The following is a 12,455-nucleotide window of genomic DNA, read 5'->3' on the forward strand; positions in this document are numbered from 1 at the left end:
CTAAATATTCTAACCGTTGTGTACCAAAATTGCACTTGTCATTATGTATTGTCATCCCACTTTGGCCAACAAAGACAACACCTTCAGTAGAGGCACATTATGTGCCTCTCAATGTTCAGGGAAGACCAAAATATCTTGGTAAGCCTGTCCCCAGGGATGTCTTCCAAAAGCTTATCGATTCGTTTCTCGAAGTCGCTAGCTGCAGAAACTAGCCCTAAGGGCAATTGGAGGTAATTGAACATCCCAAACAGGGTAACAAATGTGGTCAGTTCTTCGGAGTCAGCTGTGAGATGCATCTGGTGCTAGGCTGAGAGCAAATCGAAGATCGAAAAACATTTTGATACACGAAACTTGGCAAGCAAATCCTGTATTTTGGGAAGGGGAAGACAGTCCACTAAAATGTTCTTATTCAAGGAGCACAAGTCAGCGCAAACCCTAACCTTCACAGTTTTCTTTCTTGCCGCCATAATGGGAGAATCTCACTCCGAAGAGTCGCAAGGCACAAATATCCCCTCAGCACATAAACCCACTAAAACAGCCTAAAGCTCATTTCTCACACTTAATGGAAGTGGACGTACTTTATGGACAATAGGTTGAGCATCGGATTATAGGCGAATTCAACAGTCAAAGCCTTTGACCAACACTAGTTTGTCCGAAAATAATTCTGGAAACTGTTTCAGAAGGGTCACAACCTCCAAAGCAAGTGAGGTAGATTCCACACATACTGCATGAAGGTCCTGCACTTAGTAACCAGCAGGAATGTCACCTAAAGCAACTGAGTTCTGAAGAACCCAGTACCAGTTACAAGCCTATCTTCGCTAGATCCTGCCAACCAATGATGTAACGCCCCTTAATTGCAAAATATTTTGGTGAGAACATGTCTACCCAAGCATTTAAGGCTGAAGACAAAATACCCCAACATGTCTATGTTTTTTGATTCCCCAAAGGCCTTTGGACTTGCATCAGACTGCTCAAGTTAGACTTTGTCACCCCATTTATCAAGCAACAAGATTTCATACAAAATAGTAATGGGTGAACCCGAATCACCCATGACTGGGATTTGAACCCCCTTAATTATTGTAGTGCCCCATGAACCTGTGATTCTGTTCACTCCCAAAACAGCATTACACTCAATGGTAAGTATGACATTGTCTAGTTTCTCAGTACACACATTTACTGATTCAGAGGTGTCGACGGAAGGGACATAAGTGAATCGTTTGCCTGTCATCTCCCAACAGCAGGATAGTCGGAATTGTTGCCAAGATGAGATTTAGAGCCACACCTACAACAACTAAAATTCCCTTTCTTAAGAGGTTGTTTACCACCCTTGTATGCATTCACAGTAGAAACTGAATCAGTGAGATCCTCCTCTTCTTTTAACATTTACATTGTGCTCACTATCAATCGCCTTGCTCGAAACAATTTAACGTTCAATGCTTTTTACAATGTCAATTGCTTCCACCACCGTAGTTTTCATGCAACTGAGAAGCGATTCCTGAATGTATTTTGAAAAGCACATAAACACAAAATGGTCTCTAATGGAGATGTAAGTATGAGCTTCGAACTCACAAGTAGCTGCTAAGACTGGGGACGCTAGAGAGCCGGAGGGCAAGATGGCCGCAACCTAGGGAGGCTCTGTCAGCTCGGAGACACTATCCTGCAACATCCTGCGCACACAGGGCAGCTATACGCTCCAAACCCAAAGAATGCGGTCCATAAACACAACAAGGGGATAAAGAGCTGCTTTGAAACAGCCTTTAAGGCACTACTGCAACTGTAGAGGCTCTTCCCTGACTCCGGCCTATGTCCATACAGCGGACTGTAAGATGGCAGTGACTACATACTGGCGGGGGAGGCCTAGACTGCTAGCTGTCTCTGGACTGAGAGTAAGAGTACTGGGCCGGTACCTACTGTGGAAGCCAATGGCCGGTACCCGCAGAGGGAAATTGCGGATGGGGCCCGGTGCGGCCCACGTTATTGCCGTCGCGCTCCTGTGAACTGTACCAGTCCCTGCGAGTCGCACTAACGTGAGCACCTAGCAGCCAAGCCCGAGTGCAGTGGAAACTTGAGGAGCGATCCAGAAACATGCCTTGGCTGCACAGACTGTCTACTGCCGCGCTGCAGCTCCGGGCTTAGACCGCTTCAACTCCGGTGGCAAGTTAGTGATCCTTGCGCTGAGGTGCAGCTTCAGACCCCACGGAGGCCGCTGAGAAGGCCGGGGAACGTGCAGACAACGCAGAGGACGCAGGCCTTTCCAGAGGTCCTTGTGTCTGCGCTGGGCGCTGTGAGTGGAGGGCATATGTATGGCCCCTGAGAGCTGCCAGACTGAAAACAGCTGGTGTATGTGGAGGCGAGCTGTGACATGAGCCAGTGCTGTCCACAGTGGCTGAAAAGACGAATCCAGCCCATTTACACTGCTGTTTCCAGACAGAGTTGTGGGCATACACTGCAGGAAGTCTGCATTGGGCCCCTATATCTCATGCTGTAGAGAGTTGTGCCATTAGCTACTGGCGATGTGAGCTGGGTGTCTCAGACCCAAAGAGGGAGCCCACTACTTTATGTGGAGGGGGAACAAGTTGGATATCGCTGGGTCCCTGATGAATTGAAAAAAGAAGGTCCTGCTAACGCCGCCATCACCCTGCCCCTGCCGAAGATTGGTTCAGAGCACTTAGTGTGAACTGTGGAGCACCCTACAGGGGAGAGGCACATGATGGGCCGCACCGAGGGCAAACCAGCAAAACTGAAGTCCTCGGCGCGGAAACAAACCTCGGTCAACGATGTGGAGATGCAGCGCGAAGACGGCCCGCCTCCCTCTACCTCAGCGCAGGATGAGGACTTCAAGGCAATCCTCCTCACGATAAGACAAAGCCTGACTTGTATCCAATCCAAGATGGACTCTATGAACCTACGCATTGACTTCCTTGCGCAAAAAATGGAAAAACACGATGGCCGAATCTCCAAGGCCGAACAATGAATATCCACCCTCGAGGACACCCCTAATACTACTAGCGCCAAACTGCAAGGCATGGAGAAACTTCTTCAAGTCATAGCGGCCAAGAAGAACCTTGAAACGCGTTCGCGAAGAAACAACCTGCGTAACATAGGGGTCCTGGACCTACGCCCACTGGCCGCATGGAGGACTACGTCGAGCGAATGCTTTACCCGGACTTCACCATGTCAGTACAGGAGGCGCGGAAGAAATTCCTTCCAGCAAAGAAGCTTCAGCAGGCTGGCATCCCCTATGCCATGCTCTATCTGGGGAGGCTGTGGATTCAGCACCGAGAGAGGACGCATATCTTCACCAGTCCTCAGCATATTCAAGATTTTTTGAAGACCTGCATGAAGCGTGGCGAACTGGTAAGACTGTTCCTTTTTTATGCAACTATGATGTGCACTGCCACGAGAACTATGGAGCTCAACGTCCATCGCTGAGACACTATGCCAAGTGACTCTGCCCTGTAGCAGCTATTGTGACACTGTTCTCCCGGGCTCCCTCTTCCTGGCGAGGTGCACTGACAGCATGTAACTAGTGTAAGAAAATATTATAGCTAGAAGCTGATATGAGTAGAAATTTAGATGATTAGAATACCTCTAAATGTATAAATAATTGCAATGAGAGAGATAAACCACCCTAAAGTACGTGATCAGTGAACACATGAACATTTTTTATCAAAACAATTTATTTATTTATTTTATCTTTTATGCGCATAATTTATTTGATAGATCAGAGTTTCAGTTGTGCATATAAGATACATAATAGTGACTACATAGAATAAATTTCATCAATCAACATTGATATATACAAATACATGATGGTAGACGCAAAGTTGATGCAGGCAGTGCGGCAGAGGTCTACAACGCGCGTTTTGGCATACACGCCTTCATCAGGTAGCCGTCTATTGCACTAAAAAAATATATATAATATCTGTATAAATGATATATTTAGGGTGCTGACATACTCATAAATTGCAACCAAAGGTATTCAATCATATAGACAATGTTCTATTTATCAGAGCACTTATAATTATCTTCACATGGAGAAGTCGCCAGTTTACAACATCATATTTACAATATTTACAATACTCTTAACCTTCACATAGTGAATGAGAGACATACAAAACACCTCTTTTGCGAAATACATATATATATATATATATATATATATATATATACACACTTAAAAATTATATTCTTACATACAACTATTTACATACCTTTTCAAATATCACATTTCCATTACATCGATAACTAGTTCTGTTGACCACATGAACGTGTTCCCATGGTTGTTCGGCCTCAAGCTAACCATACATTATATGAGTTTATATGGTTAACTTATAGATCTCTAAAATATTGTAATTGCAAGGAGATAAATTCTCTTACCATGTAGCTATTTCTAAATATTCAAGATGGTATGCTGTCGCGTCAAAAGAGTGTCTGCTCGTAAGGCTGGATCTGCGGATAATTAGAAGCATGAGACGGATGAATAATCACACTAAGGATAATGAACCTCATATTAGTCTCAAATATAAGATAACAATTTAGCTAGATAACGAATCGGACTTCATGCAGATGGGTATAATCTGTTGTATATTTAATTTAATCTAGGTTCAAGACGCCTTATATATTTCTCAGTGAGTATATACGATTGGGATGACTGTAGATTATTGCCTGGTATATTCACTGCCTATTAGTGCAAGGTCTAAAATAGAAGGGAATCTCATATATAAATATCTAAGTAGAATGGGTTGGTATATAAGCAGATTCCGTAAAGGTCAAACAACTGCATTGAATATACCAGGCATACCATCTTGAATATTTAGAAATAGCTACATGGTAAGAGAAGAGCGGGGGAGTACTGCGGTCTATTAGAGGCACGCGGCGCAGGCTAGAATTAGACATAAAGAGCACTGAGGCGTGCATCGCGTCCTCCTCTAATGCTTTGCCGCGCGCTCGACTTAAAGAGCTCCTAGTGGAATACTCTGAAGAAGCCGAGCGTGAAGCAAAATTTCGTTCGAAAAACCACATTGCCTGACATTATGGAGAGGGTCAACACCCTGGCAGGGCGCTGGTTGAGGTTAGCAGGGTCCCAAGGTTTGCCAATGAAATCCTGGAAATCATGGATGAGGAGGGGCAGAGACATACAGACTCCCGAAAAATACTTCATACTTTCACTGAATATCATGCCGCACTCTACCACACGGCAGGCCAACCTCCCCCAGATATAGCTGCATATTTCGAGGACACAGCCCTTGGCTGGATCAATGGCTCCCGTAGGGAGTTCTTGGCAGCCGACATTGAGGAGGACGAGATACAAGCTGCAATCATGGGGATGGGTTCAAGCAAGGCTCCAGGCCCTGATGGCCTACTGGCCGTGTTTTATAAATGCTTAAGTGACCAATTGATTCCCATCCTCATACAAGTATTGGAGTTGGCGCGAGACTCGGGATTTCTCCCTTTTCCATGCGACCAGCTCTAATCATCTCCCTGCTCAAAGACTACAGATAAATGTGAGGCCTACCGACCTTTATCCTTAACCAACTGTGATACAAAGATACTACCCAACTGTCCCTGCTTATGAAGGGTTTAGTTCTACCAGATCAGGCAGGTTTTGTCCCGGGTAGAGCCACCTCCCACAATTAACGCACCATATGTGCGCTCCTTTATGATGTTGACCCGGACTGCGCGGCAGCTGGGATTTTTTTAGATGCCACAAAGGCATTTGATTCCCTGAAATGGGACTACATGTTGGCTATACTGGGCAGAATTGGTTTCCCGCGCCCCTTTTTAGCTTGGATTAATTTACTTTATTCTAAACCGGAAGCGGTGGTCCAGAATAACGGGCTATACTGTGACCCCATTTCCATTAAGAGAGGCACTCATCAGGGATGCCCATTATCCCCGCTGCTATTTCCCTAGACATTGAACCCCTAGCAGCCAAAATTAAGCATCATCACAGAGAATACGACATAATCTATCCATCCCGTCAAATCCTTATATCGCTATATGCCGAAGACATTACCCTATACCTACGAGACACCAGCGTTAGTCTCAACCCCATTTTGAGAGAGTTTATTAGGTTTGGCCATCTATCTGGGATAAAACTGAATTGGAGCATGTCGCAGATTTTACCATTCACCCCTAATACTCCTAGATTTATCCCTGGTGATCCGCTAAGTAGGTGTGCAAACGAAATCATATACCTGGGAGCCGTCAAAACTAGGAACCCTGACGAGACGATTAGATCTAACTATGGGACTGCAATTGACACGATCACATGGATTGAATGATGGATCACCCTCCCGCTCTCCTTGTCAGGCAGAGTGGCCTTGATGAAAATGAACATCCTTCCCAAGCTACTCTATTTATTTCTTAATATACCCTACCACCTAGGGCGCAATATTTTTTTAACACGATTTGATCATTGATCATCAGGCTGGCCTGTGGCAGGAGGCAACCCCGATTGAGATGGAAACTTATGACGCAGCCATTCTCCAGGGGAGGCTTTGAAGTTCCGGACATGGAGCTCTGCTATCTCAGCGCCCAGGCCCACTACGCCATATACTGGCTCCACCCGCCGCCCTTCATGCCACAGTTGGCCATTGAGCAAGGCTATAGGTCACCTACACGACTTGAGTCCCTGCTGGGGTAACAAGTCCCAGGCGAGAATGTATCACACCACACTATCTCCTGCACCAATTGCGCCTGGCAATGCTTGACAGAGGTAACGGAGAAGGCCCTGCCCTATTCCCCACTAGTGCCATTGCCATACCTTCCATACGCCCCAGTCACACAGGAAACAGTATGCCGTGACCTGCTGCGCAGGAGGGTGTTGCATATATGGGGCGATCTGTATCACAAGGGAAGGTTAAAGGACCGAGGAGAGCTACTGACAGAGGACAGAATCACCCCCTTGGAGGTGTTCCAATACATAAGACTCAAACATGAAATACGGGCTAATACACAGAGTTTCACATATGAGCCTACCCCGGTAGAGGTCCTGCACACCACAATAAAGATCCCTGGCCGCTCACAAGCTGTGTCGTGCATCTATCGGTTGACACTGATGGAAAGGCCGCAGGTGCAGTCAGGTACAAGATGTGCCTGGGATCGAGACCTGGAATCCCCCTTAACAGATGTACAATGGAGTTACTGCTGCGCACAGACCGCAGAAATCACAGCTAGCAGCAGACTGCGCATAATTCACTTTTAAATTTTGCATAGAACTTACTACACACCTACACTGCTGCGTAAATACAAACTCCAGGAAGATGATCGATGTTTGCGCTTCCATGAAGAAGGGGCTGACTTCTTGCATTCGGCGTGGTCCTGTGCCCAAGTCCAAGTTTACTGGCGAGAGGTGTTGGAGGCGCTGGCTGAAATGATTACACTACCCTTACCACTATCCGCCCTACTTGCGCTACTGGGATACACAGCGGACATCCCTAAGGCGTGCAGAAAGTTCACTGCGTGGCCCTGCTACTGGCCAAGCGGAGGGTGGCTTGCAGGTGGGCCAAATTCAAAGACTGGTTACATGACTTAATCTATAGTAAAGACCAAATAACCTATGCAGAGCTACTGCCGATTACATCCCGCCCGAGAGATATTTGGGGCCACTCATATCATACCTTCCGGAACACAGTGAAGATGCTCAGGACGCTCCATCGATGGTCATTCAGGAGGAATCATCCAAAGTATTGTACAGTAGATTGTGTATGTGTACGCCAGGAACATTATGCATGGGTGATCTGTAATTGGACCATGTGCATCATTAATCCCTTTTCCTCATTTTGGACTTTACAGTGACCTGTGGGTATTCCCTGTCCAGGCTAAATGCTGAAAGGAGAGGGTGGGTTAAATCGCAGAACAGTGCAATTAAGAGCAAAATTAAGCTAGTCCGCACCTGAGGACATCAATGTATGCAATTTTTATCTGATACATCTGAATACCATGTAAAGAATGCTCTAAGCTGATACTGTGACCTTTTTGTTGTTTGTCTGAAAATGATAAACTAAAAAAAAAAAAGCATAATACTCTGTTCCCATGCATACTGCTTACACATGTGCGCTAACGCTAACTTGTAACGGTCCCAAGACTAGCTGTCACCAGAACTTCCTTGCAGTGGCGGAACAGACGGAAGATTCTTGAATACTTGCTGTGCTGCTAAACTCATGCAACTACAAAATTGCTACCTTGCATTCTGATGAGTACCTACCTGCATCTATGGCCACAAGGTAATTCTCAAAATCTAGTACAAAGAGACGCAACTTAATGTTAGACTTCCCCAGCAGCTGAAGAAACTGAGGTGGGTTCGAACTGCTGTGAAGTGGCCATCCCGGGAGAACAAAGGTTTTAAGGTGTGAAAGTGCAAGGCGATATCAAAAGTGGCCCATCGCAAAATGGAAGCTTTAAATAATAGGTGTGCCTGTCATAGTGACCATGTGCAGGCAAAACAAACCAATAGCATGTGAAGCTGTTGAAGCTTCCGGATGTTTGCTTTGAGTCAGAGGTATGCCTGTCACCGTCGATGTGCAGGCAAAACCAAATAACTCTTACTTGAAATCGTGGATTGAAGATGTGCCTGTCACCGTGAAACCGACATGCCCACCAAATAACCTGAGCAGTGTGTTAGGTCCTTCTTTTGTATTCAGTATAGAATACTATTTCATCCATGTTCCCTGCGTGGAACATAGAATGTGGGGCTCTGGCAGTTGCTGCCTGGGAGTTGACAGGACTGGTCCATAATAAAGAGGCTCCAACTTACCTGTTGTTATCACCTCTTTTCACAGTGCAGATCAATGCGACAGTGTATACACTCCAGAAGCTCAAAGTACACACTCCAGAAGCTCAAAGTACAGGAGGGAACCCGTTAATCCAAGTGAGACTGGGTGGAGTATGTAACAAACGGTAATCATTAGTAAGGACAATTACAAAGATTGTATAAATCGCTTAAAGGAGGGGGAGAAGAAAGGGAGACCGCGAAAAGGTTTCATAAAGTATAGAGTTGTATCAGCACTACAGTACAATTTTACACGAAGTAACCGTAACACACAGGTGTGCACAGAACGTGCTAGTGACGATGACCGGCACAGTGACACAGGGCTGAGAAAACAGCGCGAACCACAAAAAACAGGAAAAGCAAGGAATTAAGTGGTCAATGATACAATGCAGATGTATACAAGCTAGAGTTTTTGATTTGGACCGAATTGATTGACCACATTAATGCCACGGTTTGTGCTGAATAGTCAACAGTGTTTCGACCTGTTCAATTCCAGGTCCTCATCAGGATAAAGGTTACTAATTCCAGTATAGTGCTGTACAGAGAGGAGAGAGGGAAGAGGGGAAAAAAGGACACATTTGAGAATTGAGGCCTTGAATACAAGTGAATGATAGTAGTAGATGATAGATGAGCAGGTGAGGGGTGAAAAACTACCTAAGATGGTAACAATCTAGACGTCAACGGGGAAGGGCTGTGAGCAACCGGCAAAGTGAGGGGTCCAAGAGGGACCACTGGTGGGAAAAGGGAGAGAGGGAAATCAAGCAGTGGCTTTATGAGGCGAGAATAAACCGACTAGGGGTGTAAGGCAACAGGGGCAAGGGTAATGAATACCTGTGTATGTTCTGACAGGGGAAGTCAATGTTTGGAGATAGTAGGTAGCGTGATACCGGGACCTGTAGAGGCAAGGAGGAGCAGGGATGAAAGGACGGCGTGAGGCAGTGAAGGGTGAAGAAGCAGGAGCACGGTATTGTCAGGACCATACCTGAATCCGTGGGTAGCAAAGGTTCAGGTGAGGATACGAGGATTCAGGAGGCAAGCAGGACCTGGAAAGCCATAGGGGGTAGTGGTGTCAGGACGGTGTTGGGAGGGAAGGAGGACAACGGTGACAAGGGCGATCAGTCAGGGCTATACCTGGATGCGGAGGGGCAGGCTATCCAGTGTGGACGAGATTAGATCAGGAGGCAAGCGGGACGACTACCGCAACTGAGCAGTTTGTGACGGACGAGTGAAGCACCCAGTTCTCACCCCAAAGTGCTGTGAACTGGCAAGGGGAGGACGGAAGGGAAGAGGTACAGCGTGGGACACGTGGGCCCGAGGAACTAGACCCGGTGGAGTATAGCCGAGCTTGAAAAAATCATTATATCTGACACAACCATCGCTGACGCTAAGGGTCTTCTCGATAAAATCAACAACACTATTGCTACATTTAACACCTTTGAACAGAACAAGAAAATAAACAATAAAGAAAGACATAAAAAACTACAACAAGGACACTACTTTCCCATGCCTACTTGACACATTTTACAATAACCCCTACCACCCACCTAGAAATAGGCACTGGGTCAGATACAGGAATAATCAGATTATTACCTTTTCAGACTCTTCAAATACTTCCATTGTAGATTCGGACCCTGGTGAAGAGCCTAGCTCAGAACATCTCAGACCCCAGCAACCCCCTCTCCTACCTATTGGTTTTTTAGGATTAAACCGCAGACACGGGGGGGACGAACAAGACCAAAAGGCCTATGCAGGAGAATTAGAATCACATTAGGTTACAGGCTGCAGATCGATATTTGGTTACATGTAATCTCACATATTACCCTAGTAATCAATGGTTTTGGTTGTCCACTCTGACAAGCCATGGGAGTAGAATTTCGCTGTGATGATTCTAGTTAGGCCTTACTAGAAGGGAGTTGTATGTTGCTTTGCCAACTGTAATTTTGTACATATTTGTAGTTTTTGAAATGTATGCCAGATGGATTTAAGCTCTTGTGCTCTTCCGTAGGCCTATATTGCAGATAGTTCAAGCCATTGCTAAAGGTTAGAAACCTGATCGGTTCACTGGGAAAAAGTGATGTCAGATTCCTTAAGTGTGAACTGTTATAACGGAAACTTATGATAAACCAAGTTGGCCGTACTCATTTATTGTCTGAAGCATATATTAAAGGCAATAGGCTTTTAAGGGTGGATTGTTCTTACACTGTTCAAAGGCCTATAGGCAGGTATTTTGTTACATGGAATCCCACAGATTACCACAGTAGACAAATGTTTTGGTGTTGGTGACCCACCTGAACAAACCATGGTAATCCCTATTAGACGGGCATTTTATATTGTTTTGACAATTGTACTCAGTACAGTATTTTTTATGATGGTATATCTGATGTTTACCTTGTAGGAAGGCTTATGGCCAACAAGATCTGAGTTGGTTATGGTGAAAAGCCAAAGATAAAAGGTTATAGGCCTGGTGTGTTTGGAATGAAAAGTTTGGATAAAGACAGGTGGCCAGCCATATTGATAGTGAAAAGCAAATGTTAAATTCAATAGGCATTTGTGGGTAGATGGTTATTCTGTACTACAGCCTACAGAAAGGTATTTTGTTACATGAAATCGAAATTTGCCTAGCTTACTGACGGTAAGTTTCAATTCTATTAAGGACACGGAGGCGAGGATTATGCTATTTCCTTCTTCGCTTTAATAACACATTTTTTCACAGCAGCTTCCAGAAAAAGTCACACAACATCTTTATTTCCAAACAGGAAAAATGATAATCCAGCAACAATTTCAATAAACCATAACTCCCAGAAGTCCATGACACCCTCAAAACATAGTCCTTTCTCAGTGTCCATCCAATCCAATAAGGTCCTCTGTTGGCAGTTGTCCCTCCTCTTTCTTCGCGCGTACGCCTCAGAAATCACTGGTCTTGTTTGGAAACATCCTTCCCTGAAACAAAACAAAGACGGTCAGAAATCCACACAGTACCATCAGGGATGCCCCAAACAGGTGTGATGTATTCCTATAGGTACTGTATCGATTCCCCTATTCCTGACCCTGGTTTGGTTAATAATTAACTAGCAGCCATCCAACGGTGCAAAAACCGTTATCTGATTAAGCCACACCACGGCACAGAAGCGCGTTATCTGATTAGGTCATAACGCATGCCATCTAATTAGACAAGCGATATTCCTCCAGCCCCTGATAAGGCATACGGAGTTCTCAAAACAAATCAAACCTACAGCGACCTGGGAAATTCCCATAGCCATTGTTTTGATTTCACCGAGAACTTCAGCAAAAGAATGTGCGAACGAGCCCGTTCATATGACATCCTTATTGACGTATATATGTCCATCCTTACGTCAATCTCGGCACCTTTCAGGTATAAATATTACCGACATTGCCTTAAGCAAACACATGCGGTGGTGACGAGATCGGAGCAGCGAGACGTGCTGAGGAGCCCAGCAGAGAGCGAAGCCCACAGACGCTGCCCCGCCTTCCTGACGCGCTGAGAACGAGACGCTGCCTTTCTCCTGCCGAGAAATCCAGCTCCGGCGCTTCCAAGCAGCCCTCGCAGGCAGCTGGAATATCTAGACCTGGGATAAGAGATACCAGCCCTTCATCATTCTAGATCTCAGGTACAGAACTGAATAACCCCTTGCAGAGAATTCTCGAATCAGTCCCTTGG

General features: G+C 45.5%; 1 protein-coding gene across 6 annotated transcripts in view; it reads right to left on the reverse strand.

Moving 5' to 3' along the window:
- Nucleotides 1–12,455, reverse strand: part of GALK2 (galactokinase 2) — a 1,491,044-nt gene that overhangs the window by 1,263,145 nt on the left and 215,444 nt on the right. For 2 of the 6 annotated variants that reach the window (XM_078684788.1, XM_078684792.1), the window contains exon 2: nt 4,381–4,452. The exons of the other annotated variants lie outside the window; for them this stretch is intronic. In XM_078684788.1, coding sequence (XP_078540914.1) covers nt 4,381–4,452 — 72 coding nt within the window. The remainder of the gene's footprint in view (nt 1–4,380; nt 4,453–12,455) is intronic. 6 annotated transcript variants of the gene reach the window in all.

The sequence above is a fragment of the Lissotriton helveticus genome, chromosome 3_2, assembly GCF_964261635.1.
Source record: "Lissotriton helveticus chromosome 3_2, aLisHel1.1, whole genome shotgun sequence".
In the NCBI taxonomy this organism is placed as follows: domain Eukaryota; kingdom Metazoa; phylum Chordata; class Amphibia; order Caudata; family Salamandridae; genus Lissotriton; species Lissotriton helveticus.